At 47.8% G+C, this 24823-nt stretch overlaps 2 protein-coding genes across 3 annotated transcripts in view; one reads left to right on the top strand and one right to left on the bottom strand.

The window, feature by feature from the left end:
• Window positions 1-4711, top strand: part of LRRC2 (leucine rich repeat containing 2) — a 35969-nt gene extending 31258 nt beyond the window's left edge. For both annotated transcript variants that reach the window (XM_043587236.1, XM_043587237.1), the window contains exons 8-9: window positions 1145-1281; window positions 4195-4711. In XM_043587236.1, coding sequence (XP_043443171.1) covers window positions 1145-1281; window positions 4195-4244 — 187 coding nt within the window. In that variant the 3' untranslated portion in view covers window positions 4245-4711. The remainder of the gene's footprint in view (window positions 1-1144; window positions 1282-4194) is intronic.
• A 4254-nt stretch (window positions 4712-8965) lies between these two features.
• RTP3 (receptor transporter protein 3) lies at window positions 8966-14067 on the bottom strand. The gene is made up of 2 exons (XM_043587234.1): window positions 13171-14067; window positions 8966-10414 (listed from the first exon to the last, which is right to left on the bottom strand). Exons 1-2 carry the CDS (start codon window positions 13323-13325, stop codon window positions 9682-9684), a joined length of 888 nt encoding a protein of 295 aa, XP_043443169.1. The 5' UTR covers window positions 13326-14067; the 3' UTR covers window positions 8966-9681.
• Between the last annotated feature and the right edge of the window lie 10756 nt (window positions 14068-24823).

Here is a 24823-nt window from a genome sequence, read left to right as displayed (position 1 = left end):
GGTCATAGGGTAGGTCTATTTTTAATTTTTTGAGGAACCTCCACACTGTTTTCCAGAGCGGCTGCACCAGTTTGCATTCCCACCAACAGTGCAAGAGGGTTCCTGTTTCTCCACATCCTTTCCAGCATCTATAGTCTCCTGATTTGTTCATTTTGGCCACTCTGACTGGCGTGAGGTGATATCTGAGTGTGGTTTTGATTTGTATTTCCCTGATGAGGAGCGACATTGAGCATCTTTTCATGTACCTGTTGGTCATCCGGATGTCTTCTTTAGAGAAGTGTCTATTCATGTTTTCTGCCCATTTCTTCACTGGATTATTTGTTTTTCGGATGTGGAGTTTGGTGAGCTCTTTATAGATTTTGGATACTAGCCCTTTGTCCGATATGTCATTTGCAAATATCTTTTCCCATTCCGTTGGTTGCCTTTTAGTTTTGTTGAGTGTTTCCTTTGCTGTGCAGAAGCTCTTTATCTTCATGAGGTCCCAATAGTTCATTTTTTCTTTTAATTCCCTTGCCCTTGGGGATGTATCAAGTAAGACATTGCTACGGCTGAGGTCAGAGAGGTCTTTTCCTGCTTTCTCCTCTAGGGTTTTGATGGTTTCCTGTCTCACATTCAGGTCCTTTATCCATTTTGAGTTTATTTTTGTGAATGGTGTGAGAAAGTGGTCTAGTTTCAACCTTCTGCATGTTGCTGTCCAGCTCTCCCAGCACCATTTGTTAAAGAGGCTGTCTTTTTTCCATTGGATGTTCTTTCCTGCTTTGTCAAAGATGAGCTGGCCATACGTTTGTGGGTCTAGTTCTGGGGTTTCTATTCTATTCCATTGGACATCGCCCAGTTTAAAGGGCCTGACTGTGAGCAAGTGTTAGCGTCTGTCTCAGGGCCTCCTGTCCACTGTCCTTTGCATCTAAGTAGCTCTCATTTTCCCAGAAGGCCCTGAGCAGGCAGGACTGCTCCCATAATCCGGTTAGATTTTTCCACAGGGCAGTTCCACTGGTGACGCTAATATTATGTGGCCGGCTGTGACCTTCAAGGGTAACCAAGAACTTGCGATCCGGTACCACAAAACTTCACTTCATGTGAGAGGAATGTTGTGGTTAAAAATGCACAGGTGAAAATGTGATACTGTCCATATTTTCTCAAATAGATTTGTAAGCCTTATGGACAATCCTATTGATAATACCCAGTGCGAAGACGGTGTGGAAGTGATGGAAAGTGAACAAGATCGTCAACACTTTGATAAAGAATTTTTGAAAGCCTATATTGAAGATCTTAAAGAAAGAGGTACGTCAATCACCTTTAAAATTCTTTTAAATGAATATACAGAATTCTGTGCACTCATGCGACACATTTGACACGAGTCACATCAACAACACGCTAATTGGTTATTTTTCCAGGTACCAAATATCTATAGTTTCTCTAAAATACTAACATTTTCTAGTGTACTTGTCATCAACTATTTGACAGGCCAGGGAGCATACACTTCAGACGTGGCATTACTGACTGTATATGAGTTTTTAACTAAATGACATTGACAAAAGGCTATCCTAGTTAATGGGAAGGTAAGATTCCATTTCAAAGTCCATTTAAGTTCAACTTTAGAAAAGTTGGGTTACATAAATCAAGGTCCACTTATATATAAAAATCACAAAAGGAGAAACGCGAGGTGGCAGACTGGTACCTAGGTTGGGTTAGCTCTGGTTTTCCCATGGGTGGTGATATTACAGAGGAGCACGGGCGGTCACAGGACCTCAGGAAAGGGCGGGAAGCCTTTTCCCCAGTGGCGGTTTTCCAAAGACTTTTCCGGAATGTCAGAAGCCCTTCTTTCTGCCACAAGCACACAAACACAGGAAAAAGGCATAAGTCACTCTTTGTTTTTCTAATCGCCACCTGCTTCCTGGGTATGGATGCCTGAGAGTTCTCTCTTACTTTTCCAGGTCCCTTGTTTTTGTGAGTTAGGTAGGGACCTGCCAGAAAGATGTCCCGCAGGTGGATTTAGGGAGGAGGTGGCCCTGGCCCCCAGAGCTTTGAAAATGTGCACCTCGGTCACCCTCAGAAAATTTGCATGTGGGCTTGCTGCCCGCCCCCCACCCCCCATTCATGGACTAAAGATGATTGATCACATGTAGCTATTCAGGGGTTTCATGACAGCACTGGAAGACACCATTTATTTGTCAAATTAAAACTTTTACCTCCGATCTATTCGGTCATCCCTAATCTTGGATGTTGAAATATTATGAGATAGGAGCGCCTGGGCGGCTTGGTCGGTTGAATGTCCAACCTCAGCTCAGGTCACGATCTCACGGTTCATGAGTTTGAGCACCACAATGGTCTCTCTGCTCTCAGCACAGAGCCGACTTCTGATTCTCTGTCTCCCTCTCTCTCTGCCCCTCTCCCACTTGCTCTCTCTCTCTCTCAAAAATAAACACTAAAAAATCTTTGAGAAAACCAAATATTGTGAAATAAATTAGAAATTTGTGTGAAACATGAAACAAATAGAGAACCATTTATTTTGTCAAAATTTATCTTTGGGTTGTATAATCTTCCTCTTGGGTAAACCTTCATTGTTGTATTTTGTTGATTTGTTCATAGTTACATTTTAGAGTTATTGTTTAAAAATGCAAGAAAGAATTAGAAAACACAGGTATTTAGCTTTGGATCTGTTGGTCAGCGATAACATAATTTGCTTTTAAAATTTAACTTTAGTGTTGATAACTTTTTTCATTTTAATTTTTTTAATGTTTATTTATTTTTGAGAGACAGAGTATGAGTGGGGGAGGGGCAGAGACAGAGAGAGACCTAGAATCCAAAGCAGGCTCCAGTCTCTGGGCTGTCAGCAGAGAGCCTGACGTGGGGCTTGAACTTATGAACCCTGAGATCAAAACCTGAGCCCGAAGTCAGACGCTTAACTAGCTGAGCCACTCAGGCTCCTCTAGTGATGATAGCTTTTGAACTCATTCATTTATTTCTAAATAATTATAATAATTCTATCCTTCATATGTTCATGTTGGTTCACAGGACATTGCCAATATTCAGCTGGTTTTTACCTGTAAAAATGACAATTTCTTTGTTTTACATTTTTTTTAAGTTTATTTTTAAGAGAGAGAGAGAGAGAGAGAGAGAGAGAGAGAGAGCGCAAGTGGGGGAGAGGCAGAGAGAGAGAGAAAGAGAGAGAGACAGAATCTGAAACAGGCTCTAGGCTCTGAGCTGTCAGCACAGAGTCCGATGTGGGGTTCAAACCCATGAACCGTGAGATCATGACCTGAGCTGAAGTTGGATGCTTAACTGTCCGAGCCACCCAGGCATCCCCAAAAATGACAATTTCTTAACAGTTCAACTTATATGTGGTTGGGCATATTTTTAAAGTTTGTTTTCTTTTCTTCATCGTGGTGTCTTCCCTCTTTTCTCTCCTTCCCCTTCACTCTAATGTCTGAGTCAGACCCAGAGTCCAAAGCTGAAAGGAAAAAGGGTAGCTTTAGTGAGACATGTGACCCTCCAACGTCATGTGATTCAAGCATGATGAGGAAGTGAAACTCCTCACTGGTCCTCAAGCATTAGTGAACCTAAAAAATCACCTGCAGGCCCCACCCTCAGAGATTTTTGACTCGCCAGGTCCGGGGTAGGACCTAGAACGTGCATTTCTAACAAGTTCCCAGGTGATGTTGATGCCTTGGGTCCGGGAGCCTCACCTGGAGAGCCACTGGTCTAGACCATCCTTTGACAGAATTTGGCTGTGAAGACAGAGTGGGCAGTAACCTGTGTCAACAGCAAGACTAAGAAAAGGCACACTTCCTAAGATCCTACTTGGTTTAGGAATAGCCCCAACTTTGCTCCCAAACCATCTTCCCTTCTACCTGGTGTCCACGGTCTCAGGTCCTTGGCCTTTGATTTCTCTTTTGTCAGTTGGTATTATTTTAGGGTCATAAAGGTTCCCAGATCCGGATGCAGCTGTGTGAGTCTGTTGGAGAGATTGCAGAAGAATGAGGGTTAAGAATTCTCTTCTAGATGTAAATGTTTCTAACGCACGACTAGGATTGGTGAAGGCAAATGTCACCCTTAATGGGGACCGGAGAGTGCATTTATCTCTACCCTTAACATATGAAGCAGTAACTTGTGTGGTGACCTAAGCCATGGCTTGTAGCTACAGTTGGTGATAAAATGGAGACTGGTTGAATCGACTTGTTCCTCTTGTTACAGAATCTGTTCCCAGCTATACCACCAAAGTATCTTTCAGTCTTCAGCTTTAATACTATCCATCAGAAGACTGCAGAATCTCCCTGTCCCGTGGAGCCAGCAATCTTCGTGTTGTGGAATAACGGTTTGTGCGTAAGGACAAAGTCCAGACACCACGGCCATAGGAAAAATGGATTTCAAATTTCACATTTATGAATACTTCTCTCTGGGGGCTGGAGAGTTGATAAACGGGTTTCTAGAAGTAATATGTAAGGGTTCATTTGCATATACTTATTTCCAAACAATCCACCTTTAATATTTTAGAAAATGCGTTCATTTTAAAAATTATAACTCAAAGACCAAATTAGGAAGTTGATCGCACTGATTTTAAGAATCCAGGAATAAAGAAAGGGGTGGTAAAAAGAACATTTGTATCGGGCTAGTCAAATGAGATTTTATTTTATTTACCTTTATTTTTTTATTAAAAATTTTTTTTTAACGTTTTATTTATTTTTGAGAGACAGAGAGAGAGAGAGAGTGTGCAAATGGGGGAGGGGCAGAGAGAGGAAGAGAGACACAGAATCTGAAGCAGGCTCCAGGCTCTGAGCTGTCAGCACAGAGCCTGACATGGGGCTCGAACACACGGGCCGTGAGATCACGACCTGAGCTGAAGTCGGACGCTTAACCAATTGAGCCACCCAGGCACCCCTATTTTGAAGGAGTTTTAATGTGTGATTTCTTTTACTGAGGAGAGTTTTCCTTGGGCTTATACAAACTGCTATTTTCATATGTTTCAATGATGTTTTGTAAGTGTAGGGTCTTGGGAGAGACTTTGGGCATAATTTGGGCATTGACTGTAGAAAGAAGGGCTGGATTGTCTGCCCGTGCATTGGGCACAGGACATTCAGAGGGTGCACTGGGGGCCCTAGCAGAGTCGGGGCCTGGCTGGTCCTGGGAAGCCTTACGTGGGCTGCATGGATGGTCCCCCTGCCCTGAGTGGGAACCTTGGGGGTCCTGGGACCCACCTTAGACCAGGGAGCAGAGGTAGTACCCTCAGGGACTCCTCCTCCAAGGTGGCTGCACAGGGTAGCAGGGATGGCTAGTCCACCATGGTGAGGAGCCCTTAGCAAGGCTTCCTTGCAGATACCACAGCAGAACTCTGCCCATGGCCATAATGCTGCGGTCCGCAGGAAGCTCATGAGACTGTTTTATGGTGGCAAAGATGGGATTCATTTTAGGGCTTTGGACTCTTACAACACATCGTATGATTTGGAGAAATTGTACAAATATCTATTTTTATACCATTGTCTTGAGCTAAAATCAACAGGATTGTGAGTTGAAGATAAGCTTTAACAAGTAGCTCTCGTGACTAAGAAGGAAAAAGTGCATATTTCACAGATTTATATATGAATCAACTCCTACATGGTCTAGTTCAGTGCTGTTAAGTAGAATTTTCTGCAGTGATGGAAATGTTCTATATCTGTGCCGTCCAAATGTAGTGACCCCCAGATACATGTGCTTTTTGACCACTTGAACAATGACTGGCATAACTGAGGAATTTTTAATTAATTTAGAATTTTTAATTACATATAATTTTAGATTGCCACAGGTGGCTACCATATTGAACACGCACGTCTAGCCAGTTGGGTTTTGGGGGAAGAAACGAAGGGTGATTTTTATTTTCTCTTATCAGAAGGGCTACTATGACACCCCCCCATATTTTGTCTTGGTAGACTGAATCAAAATTCCAAGTATTTTATCCTCAACAGATGCAAAACGGGCAGAGCATTCTAGAATCACATGGTAATACTTCAGCGGAGGATTGCCTCAAGTTAGAAACAAACTCTGAGAAGTAGGTTAAGAGAAGAAAAGAGTAGGAAAATGAGAAATCACTTCAAGTGAACAGCAAACAATTATATTTTTCTTTTTAACTCCTTAAAAATGGGACTGAAATTTATTAATTGAACTGCTCGAATAAGTTTGAGACTTTGTTTCATGCCAAGGTATATGTTGTAGATAGTCAAATAGAAAATAAATCTTAAAGCGGGGGGGGCAAATGGGGCTTTCATGAAAATTGTCCATGACTTCTGTAAAATTTATTTCAATAAAACCAGTCTTTTGTGCGAAAACCTTGTGTTGGTGTTACATATAAGGGAAAAAGTACTGCACCGATATATAAATATCTCATGCTACATAATATCCCAAACCAAATATATTGTTTGAATATGACGTTTGTAGGACACCACTTAATCTATTCATATATGTATAAAAATGCAGCGACGTTAAAGGGACAAAGACACTTAGGTGAAATCATTCAGTAGTGCATTTTACTTACCAGCAAGGTCCGCATCACATTTCTCGACTGGAGCTTTCTAGAATGACCGGTTGGCGTGCTTGCCAAACTCCAGTTTAGGGTAACTTCGTGATGATGGCAAACAGAAAGGTCCAGAAATCAGTTACTGTCTTTCTTTCTCTGTATCCTTTCCTTCCCACCTCAATGTGTCTCTTGAATCTCTCACTACTCCTGAGCGGGAAGGAAAACGTACTTCGAGGTACTGTTTTGTGGTGGCTGTAGGTTTACTCGATTCTAATTTCCCGTGTCCTAGGTCTGCTCCATTCCTGAGGCACAGGGACAGCAAATAGTTTCCCCCACCCTACTTGTCAGTAGCAATATTTGGTATCAGGGTAAGTTTTCATCACGTGACAACACTTCTTAGGATTTTAACGTACTTTCCAATTCTTTCTTGAAATGAAAGTTCTTGACTCTAGTCTTCAGTGAGCTTACAAGTTGTTCAACATCCGCTTCCCTTAATGTCCCCATTATCTAAGTTTTCTACCGTGCTCTAGTTTGTTTTCCTTATTGACATACACTAAATCATTCCACCCATCCCGCCTATGTTCGGATACAGTAGAGTCTTTCTGGGAGGGATATCGGCACGTGTTTCCCACCTCCCTGTATCTGCAATCTCTTTATTGTGCAAACGTGGACTCACACGCACGTGCCCGTTCCAGGCTCTTCTGCAGTCTGGTCACCACCGGGACTCAGGGATCCAGGACTCTCTCAAGAAGTAAAAAGTAAAATAAATCTTTATGTTTTTAAGTTTTATTTATTTTAGAGAGGGGGAGAGAGAGAACATGAGCAAGTGGGGGAGGGGCAGGGAGAGGGGGGGACAGAGGATCTGAAGCAGGTTCTGTGCTGACAGCGGAGAGCCTGATGCGGGGCTCAAATCCACAAACTGCGAGATCGTGACCTGAGCTGAAGCTGGATGCTTAACTGACTAAGCCACCCAGGTGCCCCGAGAAGACAATTTCTAAGGCTGATTCCATCTTAAACATTTTATGATTTGCCTTCCACTAAAAATTAAAAAAAAAATTTTTTTTAAGTTTATTTATTTTGAGAGAGACAGTGACAACATGACTGGGGGGAGAGAGAGAGAGAGAGAGAGAGAATCCCAAGCAGGCTCTGCAGTGTCAGCACAGAGCCTGATGCAGGGCTTGAACTCACAAAACCGTGAGATCATGACCTGAGCCGAAACCGAGAGTTGGATGTTTAACCAACTGAGCTACCCAGGTGCCCCAGAACCCCTTTTTGTATTAACGACCCACCATGTCCTTCCTACCTCACTGGTCACTCAGCTGCCAGCTGTTTATGGGGCTACTAGGTACGCTTGTTCCTTAGACATGTGTTTGTAACTGTCTTGTCCACTATCACATTTTAAGTTTCTGGGGTTTGCTGAATAGGTATACAGACTGGGCTCAAATATTTGAAAACAAATAGCAAGCCCCAGAAGAATTTGCCTACACATTTCTTTTGTGTTCCCAATACTTCTGTCTGTGCTGAGATGTACAAATATTATTTCTGATATTGCCTTGAAAGAGTAAGCTTGCTGGGGCGCCTGGGTGGCTCAGTCGGTTAAGCATCCAACTTCGGCTCAGGTCATGATCTCACGGTTTGTGAGTTCGAGCCCCGCGTCGGGGTCTGTGCTGACAGCTCGGAGCCTGGAGCCTGCTTCGGATTCTGTGTCTCCCTCCCTCTCTGCCCTTCCCCTGTTTACACATGCTCTCTCTCTCAAAAATAAAAAATAAACATTAAAAAAAAAACAATAAAAAATATCTTTCCTTAAAAGAAAACTTCCATGGCAAAAAAAAAAAATTGCATTTTCTAGAAATTTAGCACACCCATTGGTATAGCTATTATAAAGAAAACAACAACCCAGAAAATAAAGTGTTGGTGAGGATGTGGAGAAGTTGGAACCCTTGTCCCTGTTGGCGAGAGTGTAAAATGGTGGAATCACTAGGGAAAATAGCATGGCAATGCCTCAAAAACTTAAAAATAGAATTACTGTATGTTCTACCATTTCCACTTCTGAGTGTGCCTCCAAACGAGTTGAAAGGAGGGTCTCAAAGAGCTATTGATACACTTGTATTCTTAGCAGCACTACTTACAACAGCCGAGAGGTGGGAGCCACCCGGATTCTACAGATGGATAGACAGAATGCGGTATACACAAACCATGGAATATAATTTAGCCTTAGAAAGGAAGGAAATCCTTCCCATGCTACAACGTGGAGGAAACATGAGGATATTACGCTAAGTGAAATAAACCAGTGACAAGAAGACCAACGCTGTATGAGTCTGCCTATATAAGGTCCTCAGGGAAGTCACATTCACGGGGATAGAAAGAAGAATGGTGGTTAGCAGGGATTGAGGGAGGGAGAAAACGCGAGTTGGCATCTAATGGGTACAGAGTTCTGAAAATGAAGAAGTCAGTGACAAGCTGAGCACGCGCTCCAAGTGGATGTATATTTGTTTATTTACACATTGTGTCACAATACCATTCTACTCATACATCAACATGCATTATAAGCCACACAACAAGAAATAGTAAAGGAGAAAGAAACAAAAAATGGAGTTTGAAGGTTCTATCCTCAACCTGGGTAGATGGTCCTACCTTGACCACACAGGTGGTCCTGCCTTGGTCCCCCCTGAGCTATGTGGACCCTGCTGTGGAGACCACTGCTTTGAGACTCAGGTTTTCAGCCTAATGAAAACCACAGCAAGTGCCTCCACAGACTGATGTCACAGGGTCTGGTCAAGCTTCTCTGGTGAGAGGACCCATGAGTCTCCTGAGATTTCCAGATGGTTCTGTGGGCTATAGTGGTTTTGGTCTACAGAGAATGAGCAGGATTTCAGTGTCTTTTAAATAACATTGAATGGAGGTGAAATTAACATGAAATTAACCGTTAAAGCTCACATGAAATCAACCATTTAAAAATGAACAATTCAATGGCGTTTACCGCATTCGCAGTGCTGTACAGCCACCTCCTCCATCTTGGGCCAAACATTTTCATCACCACTCACCACCTCCCCCCACCCAAAAAAAGCCCCCGTACAGATTAATCCCCTTCCCCACAGCCCCTGGCAGTCACCAATCTGCTCCCTGTCTCTGTATTTACCTATTCTGGAAATTTCCTATCCTTGGGATCATAGTACATGACTTTGAACTTGGCGTCACGTTGAGATCCACTGAATAGTCTCTACGATAATCACCACCACGATGACTAGGACGAGGCAAAAACAGCAAACATTCCCATACCTGCACCTGGGATTCGGGGCTCTGTGGGAACAGAGTCCCTCACGCCAGCGGGTGACCTGAACTCGCCTCTCCACGTGGTGGTAGGTGTTTGCTCTCGGGCTCCAGTGGGTGGGGAGGCTGGCAGCCTGCGTGGGCCCTGCATACGAGGGTCTGGGTAAAGGCTTTCCCTTGTTGGCCTGGGTGTTCACCGCGTCCACTGTGGTGCCACTCCCTGCGGGAGAGGGCATGGGAATGATGGTCCCGAAAGTAGGTGAGCTTATGGAGGCAAGTGCCGGGGACATCGGTGCCTGCACGGCTGGACCCACCCCACTCTGAGCACAAAAGCCCTGTAGACATGCCTCACAGTTGTTACTGTCATGCGGCCCCTCAAGAGAGATTTCCTTGATCATAGGAAGCTCCTCCATCGACTTAAATCCTTCTCTGTAGCATTTCTTCAGAATTCGGAACACCAAGTTATTCAGGATCCTTGAGATGTTCTCTGTGGTGAACTCGGGAACCTCAAATGGAGACTGACAGCACTTCCGACATCTCTGGGCAAAGACCCTCATCTTCACCTTGCCCTGGGGTTCCCCCTTACTCTTGTGCATGTGGAAAAGGACCTGAACTTGGGAAGAGGCCCAACGACGAGAGCACAGGGAGCACTGGAACCTGCGGAGACAGAAGATGAGGCCCTCAGCTTGGCCCAGGAAGGCTGAGTTGGGGGCTGGGCCAGAGGGAAGAAAGGGGACCCAACAACACACAGATGTGGTTTCACCGGGGCTGTGGTGAGTGGGGAAAGAACTCAGCGAGCCCCTCACTCCTGCCTCCATGGTGTTGCCAACATGCCCTGGGACCCACAGGTGTCTGTCATGAAAATAGCTAATCACAAGGTGTCTGTGCTGGAGGGGATTTTCTAAGTCCAACTCGATCACGCTGGAGATGAGGCACGTGTTGGAACTAATCGTGTGCAGAGACTCAGTGGGCGTAAGAAGCAGGACTAGACCTCCAGGCTCCTGGCCCCAAACCAAGGCTTCTTCAAATGTAGACTGAAGTGGGTCAAAAAGCTACAGGTGCAACAGCAGCCGTTAAATCAGCCCCCAAGAACCCTGAACTAAAATCCACCAATGGTACAAATGGGTGATGGTTAAGTGTTACCATCTGAAAGTTTATGCCTCCCTGCAATTCACATGCCGGAATCCTACCTTCAGAGGTGATGGACGATGTTAGAAGGCCTTTGGGATGTGATTAGGTCATGGGGGGAGCCCATGCAAATGGGATTAATGCTCTTATCAAAAAGATCCCATAGAGCTCCCCAGCTCCTCCCACCACGTGAGGATACAACAGAAGTCAACCCAGAAGCCACCCAGAAGAGGGCTCTCACCTGACCAGCTAGCACCCTGACCTTGGACTTCCGGCCCCTAGAACCATGAGCAATCATGTCTGTTGCATATAAGCTGCCCAGTCTGTTTTTTCTTTTTTAAAATTTTTTTAATGTTTATTTATTTTTGAGAGACAGAGAGAGGCAGAGCGTGAGCAGGGGAGGGGCAGAGAGAGAGAGGGAGACACAGGATCTGAAGCAGGCTCCAGGCTCTGACCTGTCAGCACAGAGACTGACATGGGACTCGAGCCCATGAACCACGAGATCATGACCTGAGCCGAAGCCAGATGCTCAACTGACTGAGCCACCCAGGTGCCTCTGTTTTGCTCTGTTCTGTTTTTTTGTTTTTCTTTGTTTTTTTATAGCTGCCCAAACAGACTAAGGCAATAAGTCATAGCCCCACAGATCAGGGAGGGTCTAGTGTCCTAGGAAAAACATTGCTCTGCCCTGTTGCCCAGGGTCCCTGATCTGCCAGTATTTCAGGGAGATCACAGTGTCCAGATGTCTCTCCTTTTACGCCCCTCCAACCCAGTTGGGTTCTGTGTGTGCCTGGTCTCAGGGTACAAGAGAATGACACCTCGTCTCCACAGGGAAGAGGGCAATTTCCTGAGCTCAGATATTTGGACACGCACGGCAGGAGAGATGGAGAGAGGGGAAGGAGGCAGGGAAGCACATGGCTGCCCCCACGATGGGCATCATGGGAGACACAGAAGCTGCAGGGTGGCAGGGCCGTCTCGCGCTGATCAGCTTGCCTGTGTGCTCTCTCCTGCTTCGCAGCCCAGTTAGGTTGGGCAATGTGACCGGTTGCCCAATGGGAGGTGGGCAGTGACACGGGCTACTTCCAAATCTAGTGCAGAAGCTCTTGGAAAACGCTTCACTCTTCTTCCTCCGCCTCGGTGACCCTGGGACCATGTGTTAGGTCAAATCACCGACAGTTCGTGGTTCGGGGCGGGGGGGTGGGCGCTGGGCTCTGCTCTTCTGGCTGCTGTCCCTTGTCCCTCCCTCTGGGTCATGCTGCTCTGCTCACGTGCCAGCTCAGAGTTCAAGGAAAGAAAGGAAAGAAAGGAAGGAAGGAAGGAAGGAAGGCAAGGAAGGAAGGAAGGGAAGGAAGAAGAAATGAGCTGAGATTTTGCTCGGGTGCTCCTGGCTTGGGAAGCCGTGGGCCACCAGGAGAGGAGAGCTCTGTTTCCTCTGCCCAGACCCTGTCCCGGAGAGGAGGGCAGTGGGCAGGGACCGAGCCCCTGCCCCAGTCCTAGGAGAGAGTCCCGGGCTCCCAGCCTCTGGCAGGTGGGCAACCCCACCCACCTGACCCTTGGAGCTCTGCTTTCCCACCCGGATAAAAGGGTGGGGCTTTGGATGGACTCCTGAGGGTCTTAGTTTAGAAGGATCCATCAGCCTGGAGCAGAGGGGACAAGATGCATATTCCTCAGCTACCCCTATCCTCTGCCCTCTCCCAGAGGGGCTCCTCAGGCCTCTCCCTCCTAGGCTCCGTCGTGAGCCCCAGGTCCCCCGAGGCAGGGAGCGTATGCAGGGAACGTAGCTCTCCAGTTTTCCTGCTATCCCCTCCCCCGATTTCTCTGCATCAAGGTGTCTGCCTACACCAGTGCCCGGTCCTGCTACGGTGTGCGGTTCACTGTAGTAAGGAAAAAGCCTTCACCGAAGCTAAAGCTTCTTGGGTGACGGGCATCTTACTTCCTGTAGCGCTCAATTTGCAAGCACAGAATGGAATAAGAAAAGTAGCAAGTAGGGGCACCGGGGTGGCTCAGCGGGTTAAGCGTCCGACTTCGGCTCAGGTCGTGATCTAACGGGTCGTGGGTTCGAGCCCCGCGTCGGGCTCTGTGCTGACCGCTCAGAGCCTGGAGCCTGCTTTGGATTCTGTGTCTCCCTTTCTCTCTGCTCCTCCCCTGCTCTTACTCTGTCTCTGACTCTCTCTCTCAGAAATAAATAAACATTAAAAAAAATAAATAAGAAAGAAAAGTAGCAAGTATACACAGCAACGAATAAACAAGAATGTTCTGGAATACGTCCCCTCCCGTTCCCCACTCACCTGGCGAAGGCCCACTGCTGGTACTGTGACCACCCTGGCCGCAGGGTGTTGGGAAGAAGGTCTTTGTCTAGTGTCAAGGTCCATTTGTGCCATGGTTTCAGCTCCTGAATTAATTCCTGGAACACCTGCTTCCATACCTCCACGTCCTCACCCATCGCCGCTGCTGTGGAGAGCCGGGTGCGTCAGGATCTCCTGGACTCTGGACTCTCCTGGATCTGGAAGCAGGACATGAGGTTTCCAGCTTTACAGAGCAAGGGCTGGGGCCCGCTCTCCCTTTGTGGACCTGAACTGGGCCCGTGGACCAGCTCTTTGCCTCAAGGTCAGAGGTCAGTCGAGTCTGGCTCCCAGTTCCGAGAACAGTGCTAGCCTCCGCAGGGAATTTCGAAAGACGCGGCGTGCATGGTTCCGGCCAACAAAATACTACCAAAGGCAAGGTCGGGACCCTGGGTTGGGAGAAGTGGACTCACTCTGGCTCTGAGCACCTGCCCCTTCATCTCGAATGGATAGAGGCTTCCCCGGGCTCTTTCTGGTTCTAGCACTTGAAAGCCCTTATCCGTTGGGCTGCTGTGCTCCCGACTGGGGAGGAGAGCCGCAAAGAAGAGGGCCGTGGCCATCGTGTCCCTCCCCGGCTCCCTGCATCCCTGCTCTGTGCTCTTCGCTTCCCGTTCATAGGACCAGATTTCACAGCCCCCAAGCTGTCCAAGGAGACTCCTGAGGCTCGTCTTCCTCCCCATTAGAAAACAAAGCTGACGCAAACAAAGCTGTGTGTCCAGATGAGGCTGCAAGGTCCCCAAGGGGGTGAGAGGCCAGGGGCCACACCCGACCCCACTTCCTGGAGGGGAGGCTTGAAAAGGAAGGACAGAGGAGCAGGGGGCAGGCAACGGCCCAGGGAGCGTGGGCGAGATTCTGGGGACGACCCCCTCCCCGGCCAGCCTGGTGTTGACCTGCGTCACTTTCTCCTTTCCAAAAGAAAAGCCCCGCCCTTGGCCATCCTCCAGCGTGGCCTCGGCCTCAGCCTCTCGCGGCACAAGAGCCTCTGTCCTGGTGTCCCCCCCAGGTGCCTCTGTGTAGCTCCAGCCACTCTCCGCATTGCAGCTGGGGGAGGAGTGGAAGGCCCCACGCGCACAGTGCACTTCAGCATGGCCTTTGAAGCCCTCACAGGCCACCCTTGGCCCTGCCCAGCCCATCCTCTCCCAAGCCCATATCCACCCCTACACCCTAAGCCACAGCTCCTCACTCCGTGCCACCCAGCCCTGCGTCCTGTGCTCACGTTCGCCCCACGCAGAGCACCTGCCTTCGCTGACGTGGCTCCTGCCCCGGGTCTAGTTCCAGGGCCCAATAGCGCATGCTCCGTGTTCCACGCCCCTTCCCTCGTCCCCCCCCCACCCCCCACCCCGGGTCCCGCACCAGCGTCTTAGCTGCACCCGAGAAAGAAATCTCACCCATGGATAGTTGTATAAATGCAAAAGCTTTTCTGCATCACAGAGGTGATTCAGAGGGAGGTGGAGACCAGAGGGTACTGAGACAATGGCCTGTCTTAACTTTTGGGTCTGGTATGAGGTCTTGTGTGAAAATGTCATAGGTGGTTCTGTGTTGTTAAAACTACCCTTGAAAGCCAGTGTGCAAGGAGACCTTGAAGATCCCCAGATGGCTCGGTGTTTCTATGTCCTGTGAAGATTACCTTTGGCGTCTTGCTCTACTAAGAATATTCTATTTATGTATTTATTTTATTTTATTAAAAAAATCTTTTTTAAAAGTTCTTTTTACTTATCCTGTTAGAGAGAGCACAAGCAGGGGAAGGGCAGAGAGAGAAGGAGAGAGAGAACCCCAAGCAGGCTCCTCACTGTCAGCGCAGAGCCCGATGCAGGGCTCGTATTCCTGAATCGTGAGATCATGACCTGAACCGAAGTCAGATGCTTAACCCACTGAGCTGCCCAGCGCCCCATCAATAAGAACATTCTAACTGGAAAATTCTGAATTCTTAAATGATATAAGTATTTGAACACAGGCATTTGATGATGTGAGAAAGTTTGTCACATTTACGTTAACATAGGCTAAATGTCCTCCCTCTGACTATCGTGAGTAAGGTCATTTACCTGATCTTCCAGAAAATTCTGGGTGTCTGGGACAGGAGCGGGGTGTCAAGGCCTAGGAAGAGGCACATAAACTGAGCAGGCCTGAAGACAGCCAGAGATTCACATTCCTCGGACCAGCCCCGAAGTTCTCATTGAACTGGTCTGGGCCTCAGATTTCTGAAAACTCCTCAAGCGATTCCGAGGCCTGCTTATGGTGGAGACAGGGAGGCTGAAGGGAAAGACAACACGGGCAGGTCCTGGCCAGCAATCGCAGACTCAGAGGCAGAGATTTTCCCCGTCTCTGTGCCCCCGCCCAGTGCTGTGCCCGAATCAGCCAGGCCTAAGACAGCCTAAAACTGTCCTAAGACCGCCTGGTTGCATCCACCAGCGGGGTCGCTGGCAGTCTGAGCTGTGGGGAGGAGGCAGGGGTGGGGTGGGAGAGAGGAAGGGGAGGGAAGGAGGAAAAGGAAAGGAAGGAGGGGCGAGGCAGGAGGGGTTTGCTGGTCAGGTCTTTGGTCTGGGGCTCCGACAGGCTGTGTGACGGTGGACAAGTCACTCTGGGCTTTTATGAGGAAGGCTACTAGGCATCCCTGGTGCAGAGAAGGGCCCAGAAGGCAGCCACCGCTGGTCCCTGAAGCTTTACAAAAACAATTCCCAGGACTTCGCTTGGGCCAGTGACTCTCACGGAAACCCCTCCACTCTGGAAATGGGGGTTTAAGTGTATAAACAGCAGCTCATCCCACTGCCTCTGCCTGGCAAGGGTTCTGTCCCTCCGTTCCTCGTGGGCAATGGCTGGGGCGCGTCCCTCCTCACTCCCAGCTTCTAACCCAGAGGCCGTTCTCCTCCCAAGGTCCCAAAGGTCAGGGACCCTTGCTGTCACTCTTTCTGACCATCGGCTGGGCCCTGGCTCTGCTGCTGGGAGGGGGCCGCCATGTCGGAAAGCTTGGGATGTGCCCCGCTGACCTTGAACAAACAAGACGACCCTCTGCCTTCTTGCGCCAGCTCTCGCGCTGAACACAAGTGTCCTTTTCGTGGTCTACTGGTGCCATGTTTTCCAGAGTTTTGCGGTTTGGGGTTGGTGGCTTCGTGGTTCGAAGTGGCCACGAGGCGTAGTGCCTGAGCTCTGTCTGGTGCCCCTAAGTTCAAGTGCACTAGGCGCGAGCAGACTGGGATGCGCCTCACGGAGAGAATGCGCGTGTTAGATAAGCTCCATTCGGGCACGCGTTCTCGTGCCGACGGCCGCGAGTTCAGCGTCAATAAATTAACAGTATTTGCTACCTAAGGTGTCTTTAGACAGAAGCAACATAAGGTTCTGTATTGAGTAGTTGAACACAACAGTACTAGACGCTGGCAGGAACCCAAGTCTGTATTTCCCCTGGGAGCGATGGTTCAGCATTTCTATTCCAGTGTTTTGGGCACCTTTACGGACTGTGACCACAGCAAATTGCGAGAAGAGCTGCATTTTCCTCGTCCACCCCGTGGTTTGTCTTCCCTCCCACCCTTCTACCGGGGGAGCTGCTCTGGGGAAACGAAATCACTTCCGAGCCTTGCCCTCCCCTGGTACCCAGCTTTCGTCCAGAAAGTTGCTGACGACGCGTGCAGTTAGCTCTAGTATTAGCCCCTGCCGGATCTCCAGGCCCTCTGCTGGCTCCTGTCCTGAGTCTGAGGCCCAGAGACCCAAGTGCCACTTTCTTACCAGCCGGGCTTCTGAACCGGTGGTTAACCGAAGGTGCACCCCTCGCTTTGGCTATAACTGATCGAATGCACCGGGAACTCTGAATCTAGCCGTTTCAGACTGCAATTTCTTTTTACTCCCGTGTACCAAATTGCCTGGAATCTGGGGGGTGGTGGGGGGTAGTGGTGGTTTATATATTCCAGGAAAGCAAGTCCTCTCCATCCTCAGCTTAGGGCTTTCCAAGCCCTGTGCCAAAGGCCGTCCGGCCACTTCTGGCGGTTCCTTGTATCATCATTTCCCCTGAGGCGCTCTCTGCTCTCTCCCCAAACAGCAGAGCGTTCTGTAACCTCTGCTCAATCCCCCAAGAAATCATCTATGTGGGGCGCCTGGGTGGCTCAGTCGGTGAAGCGTCCGACTTCGGCTCAGGTCGTGATCTCACGGTCCGTGAGTTCGAGCCCCGCGTCGGGCTCTGTGCTGACAGCTCGGAGCCTGGCGCCTGCTTCGGATTCTGTGTCTCCCTCTCTCTGCCCCTCCCCTGCTTGCACTCTGCCTCTCTCTGTCTCTCATAAATAAACATTAAAAAAGAAAGAAAGAAAGAAATCCTCTGTGTGATGTCACAAGGTGCCGACAGACACCCTAGGAGCCTCCCTCATTTGTTCACTATGTGGTAGATGAAAAGACACCGACAGACGTCATTAGAGTGTTCCTCCGTTGTTCCGAATATATTAGGGTCAGTTTCTGTGTTCTAGACCCCACGGGTACAGTGGCAAAGAAAACAAAGACTGCCATCACAGAGACAGACAGTGGGCCAAATGTGCAAGGTCGTGTCAGGCAGCCGTGAGTGCTATGGAGGAAAACAGCAGGGTGAGGGGCTAGAAAGAGGAAGAGCGTGGACTGGGTGGCAGGAGGGATGGCTGCTCAAAGGGGGCAGTGCTAGAAGGCTGCCCTGTGAGATGACCTTTGAACCCAGACCTGTCGGAAGCGAAGGACTGGGCCAAGCATATATGTGGGGGAGGCACATTCAGATCAGAGGGGATAGCCAGTGTCAAGGCCCTGAGGTAGAAGCGAGCCTGGTGTGTCTGTGCAGGAGCAGGAAAGCGAGCGTGGGCAGAATCAAGCGAGCAGACGAGGCGCACATGAGTTTGGAGACACAGCTGAGGGCAGCAGGGACTCGCAGGATTTTATTCCACGCGTGACGGGAGCCCACTGAAGAGTTTCGGGGAGGAGGGCGATAAGGCCTGATTTCCCGTGGCGATCTTTGCTGTCTGACCTGTCCACCCAGGCTCTCTGCTGTCTCCGCATTGAGCTGAGGACGGAATGGACTTGCCTAGTGGGTCAAGGACAAAGTAGGGAGACCCCCCCCCCCCCAGGAAGCTGCCGCAGAGGGACAGGTGAGATGCCACAGAGATGTATACCAGAGTGGCCATGGGGGAGATGACCAGAGGTCATGATCATCCAGATGCATTTTGGACGTAGGACCTATAGGTATGCTGATGATTTGGATGTAGCATGTTAAGAGCACGATGAGTCTAGGATACTTTAAGCCTTTTGGCCTGAGCCAGAAATGAAAAATGAAATGGAAGTATCATTTGATGAGCTGCAGACATTGAAGGATTAAAACAGGATGGGCAGGGGAAAATCAGATGTTTGGTTTGGGGTATGCTAAGCTCGGGATGCATATTAAGCACCCGGGTGGCAATAGTAAGCAGGAGGTTGGATGTAGGAATCCCAGCTACGGGAAGACTGAAGACACAAACGTGGGAGTCACTGAGATATAGACAGTCTTAAAGCCATGGGAGTGGATGAGGTTATCTCTGCAGGGAGTGGTGACCCAGAGAGATGAAGAGGTCACAGGGCTCGGTCCTGAGACAGCCCCCCCCCCCCCCCCCCCCGCCGCCCATTGCATAGAGCTGGGAAGAGGAGGATGATCCAAGAAATGAGATATAAAGTTTCTCAAGGTGGGTAGAGTGGGGGTTGAATTGTGTTCCCCCCCAAGTGTTCACCTATGAATACGACTGTATTTGGAAAAAGGGTCTTTGCAGATATAATTAGATTAAGTATCTTGAGATGAGATCTGTTTTATATGGTTTAAAGTTTCTTTTGATGGTACAACACGAGGACCTTCAGATGAAAGGCAGAATTTTTTGTGATTTACAGTTCAGAAGGCCGCCAGAGGGCTGCACCCCTGGGGGGCAAGGTAACAATAAGCTGGAGCTGTAAGGGGCAGTTTGTATATGGCGAGCAGGGCGGGCTTAGCTAGGTTTCGGGGGCTCACTGTAGATTGGCCAACTTGAATAATTTCCTGGGCTCCTGGGCATACAGGCTGTCCCATGTTGTCTAGTATCTGTCCCCACTTCCCCCGGGGCGTGTAGGTACTGCATTAGGATAAGTACAAAATGCTTTCAAGGGTGAGGCCTTTTTTTTTACAGTCCCAGCTTTTTAGTCAAAGTAAGCCTCTCTTCTCTTTCAAACCTGACCACTCTGGCTTCTGCGATCTTATTCCCCAAGGAAATTGCTAAGTCAAGTTTAAAATGACTTCCACTATTTTTCTTTGATTTTGCGCTGTCCCTGTGCTGAATGCAAGAGAGAAGATAAAACCAAAACAGACCTTTAAGAGACAATTTAGTTCCTCTAGAGATTGAGAAAACCCTCATCCGTCTCCTCATCCCTGTATTTCACTCTTGGGGCTTTTGAAAGTTCCATTTGAACCACTGGTTTTATTATTCAACAGAGAATTCATGACTTCAAGACAACAGGATGACTTATCTGGTATAGCATAAAAGTTTCCATTACTGATTATCTGTTCACTGACACAACTTCCCCACCCCCCTGGGTTCACAGCCCCGGGGCCGGGGCTTAGGTAATGAACAGACCCGAACCAGCGTGAAACCATGTGACTTCAGAACCCTGGGCAGGGCCACAGGAATTGCTTCCCCCCCCCCCCCCCCCCCCCCCCCCCCCCCCCCCCCCCCCCCCCCCCCCCCCCCCCCCCCCCCCCCGGCCAGGCAGAGGCCTCTCACGCTGGAACTGCCGGACGCGAAGGTGTACAGGCTGTAGCTGGGGTACAGGGGTGCTTGAGGCCGCGAGGCCTCTGACTCCGCACGGCTCCTGGCCTACGCGGGCCACAGGACGGGGACCCCCAGGGTGGGCAGTGGTCCTCCCTGCTCAGTCTCTTTGTCCCCCTCCTGGAGCATCTTTGGGCTTCAAGTTTCTTATTTTTAAAATTCAAAACACACGTTTATTTCTGTTGTTAATGGCGAAAAAAGGAGCCAAACACCAATAATAATAATTATTATTTTTAAAATATGTTGGTAGTAACAGGCCTCACAGCAGTTCCCCGCTCTCCTCCCCCCCAGGCGCCCACAAATAGTGTAGAGACAGGGCGGCCTCAGTGGAGCACCAGGCAGGCAGCAAGGCAGCCTTGGGCGCTGGTCCCGCCGATCCCAGGTGGGGCTGCCAGGTGAAACACAGGGTCGTCTGGATCTGAACTTCCAATTTCAATAACAACGAATGATATTCTTAGCGAATTTTACACTAAAGTTAGTGTAATCAACTAAGAGTTGATTCGCCGCTCGTCTGAAATTGGAATTTAAGTCGGGGGTCCCGGTGCTGGCTTTGGGCTGCTAAATGGGGCGACGGTAGTCGCGGGGCTTCGCGCCCCTCGCTGTCACCCTAGGAAAGATCCGGGTCCACCACTGGGGGCGGCAGCGGCGGCGGGCGAGGGGGCGGGGCGCTCGCTAGGAGTCGCGCGAGAGGCGGAGGAGGCTGGGGGCGGGCCGGAAGTATGGAGGGGGCGCGGCCCGCGGGCCGGAAGTGTGCTGGGCGCGCGCAGGGCCTGGCGGAGGGGGGCGGAGCGGAGGGCGGAGCGGAGGGCGGAGCGGAGGGCGGAGCGGAGGGCGGAGCAGAGTAGCTGCTGGAGCGCGCTGCTTGGCCCTCTGGGCCAAGGACCCTCATTGCGGACCGACTCAGACAAGGGGGAAAAGCCAGGACCCTTCTATCTGAACTGTACGCTGATGAGTTGAGGTCCAGAATCTACGTAAAGGAACAAAACACACGTAATATTTCAGATTATTCAAGTCTTAGGGTTTGTGCCCTCTCACCCCACAAAACATACTTCAAGCCTCACGGCGTTGGGAAGAAAAGGCAGCATTCAGGTCCCCTGCAGGGGAGGGCTGGCGGGCCCTCCCCCGCGCCACCTGCGGCCCCACCGGTTACAGATTGAAGGGACTGAAGCTCGGGATTAACACGCCCCCTTGATATTCATCCCACTCTCGCCCGAAGCGGAGCCTCACCTGTTGCAGTAACTTGTCCTGAAGTAGAAAGGACATTCTGAAGATATGCATATTCCACAAAATAACACATTTTTTTCACAGTAAGTTTTTAAAATGAAAATCAGCACTATTAGGATTAAGCGAAGAGGAGTTAACCATGTTCTTGGCTGGTTGAAGAGAGAATAAAACACTGCATAGAGAATGAAAGGTAGTTTACGGTGTTTCGTCCCCAGCTAGAGAACTGGGGACTGCCCACGGCTTCACCGCTACACCCCCCAGTTCACCTGCTGTTGGCTCCTGGAAAGCCAGTCCAGTTTAATCTCTGATATATTTCATTCATCCTATTTTAAATCTTTTTGAGCTCGCAGTCGCTGTTGTTGTCTAAATACAGCTAGAATATCCCCGTTTTGACCATATTTTAAGAAAATAGGTGTGAGTACCCATCTTTAGGCCATTCATATCTGTCCACTGTGGCTTCTAAGATCTTGACTTTTATTTTTTTCAAAAGTGTTTTATGAAATAGAAGAATGGGTAAGACATATATATGAGCATAATGAGTAATTATAAAGCAAATACTTGTATAAATACCACCAAGTTCAAAAAATAGAATAATATTAGGAAGTCTTACTCGAAATTGAGTTAGGAAGCCATGAAGGGAGCGCTCTCATGCACTACCACTCCTCATAGCTTACCTAGTTCCAGCAAGAGGAAGGAAAATCCTCTTCCTGGCCAGAAATGGCAAGCATAGTCAATGAGAGGCCACCAGTGAACTTTTAAAAAAAATGTTTCTTTATTTTTGAGAGAGAGAGAGAGAGAAAGAGCACCCAGAGGAAGGGGCAGAGAGAGAGGAGAGGGAATCCCAAGCAGGTTCCAGGCTCAGGACTGAGCCTGACGCGGGGCTCGATCCCATGACCCTGCCATCATGACCTGAGCAGAAATCAAGAGTCACAGGCTCAACCAACTGAGCCACCCAGGGGCCCTGTTTTGCTTCTGTTAATTAACTGAGGAGGCCATTAGACTGAGGTGGCTCAATGCTTTGGTAGCATATATTAGCAAACTGAAACCTAAGTCAGGGTCAATGCCCTGGAATCTGAGAAAGTGAAACTTCAGAATTATGTAGCACAGTCAACCAGACTCTCCCAAATAAGGCCACTGCTTAAGCTATAGCCAATCAAATAATTCCTTTGCTTGGCTTCTCAGTCTTCTCTATAAAAACCTCCCCCCTAGCTCCTGTGGGTGGAACATACTTGTAGCCACTTTGCATCTGTGGGCTGCCTGATTGGAATTGGTATAGGCTGAAATAAATTCTTGAAAAATGTTAGTGTACCTCAGTTTATCTTTCAATGCTTCTTTTACAAAATAGTGTACTTGTGGGATTCATCCGTGCTGTTCCATTCCATTCTCAACCCTGTATATTCCATTGAATGAAAACGACAATATATTTATCCACACTACTGTTGTTGCCTGTGTGGTTTGTTTCCAGTTTTTGCTTATTATGAATAATGAGACTATCCATATATTTAGACATATCTTTTTTGTGCCTTTTTATGCCTTTTTGGTGGGTATACAACGAAGAGTGGAAATCCTTGGCTATAAAGTATGCATATGTGAACCCTCAGTAGATACGACAGTTTTGGAAAGTTTATGAATATTTCAATTGTGTCAGTACTCACCAACACTTGATATTGTTGTTATTAAAAAAGATTGTTTTTCACATTTATTTTACGAGAGACGGCGGGAGACAGAGAGTGAGTGGGGAAGGGGCAGAGAGAGAGGAGGGACACAGAATCCGAAGCAGGCTCCAGGCTCTGGGCTGTCAGCACAGAGCCCGACGCAGGGCTCGGACTCACACATGTTGAGATCATGACCTGAGCCGAAGTTGGACGCTTAACTGACTGGGCCACCCAGGCGCCCCTGATATTGTTATTATTTTAAAATGTGACATTTCTAGCGGTTATGGAGAAATATCTCACTATGATTTAAATTTATGTTTGCCTGATTATTGTTGAAAATCGAGTATCTTTTCATAATGTTGATGGACAATTTGGATATTCTCATTCTGAACCACTTGGTCAAGTCTTTTCTTCATTTTTTTTTAAAATTTAGAACTCTTTTTAAACGTTTGCTTACTTTGAGAGAGAGAGAGAAAGGGAGCAAACAGAGGAGGGGCAGAGAGAGAGGGAGAGAGAGAATCTCAAGCAGAGCGTCTCAAGCAGGTGCTGTACCAACAGCTCTGTCAGAGGTGACAGTGCAGAGCCAGACATGGGGCTTGATTTCACCAACCATGAGATCATCACCTGAGCCGATATCAAGAATCAGGTACTTAACCAACTGAGGCACCCAGGCTTCTCTTTTACTTCATTTTGAAAACGGAGTGGTTTAACTTTATTTTGTTGGTTTGTTGGAATTAAAATATATATATATATATATCTTCCATATTCATTCTTTTTCAGCTACGTGTGTGACACATATGTGTTTCAGCTTTCTACTTTGGAGATTTTGATAATATTAAACTTAAATAAAATAAATACATATTACCTAAAATAAATAAAATAAAAAGAAACAGAGGAAACAAATAGCTGGCCAAAATTATAAAACATCACAGTTAGCATTGGACTGTTTCGATAATTATTAAAGAAAGCCACCCAAACTGGGACTAGGTTGTGTGATCTACGTTTGTTTTCTAGGTGAGTTCTATAAAACATTCAAGGAAAAGGTAATTCCAAACTTACACATTTTTTTTTACATGTATAGAAAAAGAAGTCACACTTGATAACTCATTTTAGTAGCGCAGTATAATGTTGATTAAAAAACAGTCAAGAAGACAAATTGTAGGCCATGTCACCGAGAACTTAACATATATATATATATATATATATATATTTATTATTATTATTTTTTAACTTTTTTTTTAACGTTTATTTATTTTTGGGACAGAGAGAGACAGAGCATGAACGGGGGAGGGGCAGAGAGAGAGGGAGACACAGAATCGGAAGCAGGCTCCAGGCTCCGAGCCATCAGCCCAGAGCCTGATGCGGGGCTCGAACTCCCGGACCGCGAGATCGTGACCTGGCTGAAGTCGGACGCTTAACCGACTGCGCCACCCAGGCGCCCCAACATATATATATTTAAAAAAAAAACCTATATACAATAAGAAAAAACCCCAGCAAAGTCAACCTTGCAATGTATTGTAAAATGCATCTTGACCAACTTGAATTTATGCTAGAAATGCAAGAATGTCTTAATAGAAAATTATTATTGTAATTCACCCGATTGACATATAATCTTCAAAATAGTATAAAATAAAATAATGGTATTTGGTAAAATCCAACATCCATGTAAGACAAAAAGAAAAAAAAAATCTTAGCAAACTAGGAATAGAAGGGAATTGCTTTGTTTGATAGAGTATCTAATAAAACTCAACAGCAAAATCATTCTCCCAGCTGAAACAATAGAAGTTTACCCTTAAAAATCAGAAATGAGACAAGGGTACCAGCCATCATTTAACATGTGAAATTCTATTCCACATTGTAATAGAGGCCCTAGGCAGCCCAATAAGTTGTTAACAAAATGGTTATAGGGATTAGGAAGAGAGAAAGAAAACCTGCCATTATTCACAGACAGTATGATTG

Source organism: Prionailurus bengalensis, chromosome A2 (genome assembly GCF_016509475.1).
Source record: "Prionailurus bengalensis isolate Pbe53 chromosome A2, Fcat_Pben_1.1_paternal_pri, whole genome shotgun sequence".
NCBI lineage: Eukaryota > Metazoa > Chordata > Mammalia > Carnivora > Felidae > Prionailurus > Prionailurus bengalensis.
Note: the sequence above shows the minus strand (reverse complement) of the source record. Positions and strands in the feature narration are given on the sequence as shown.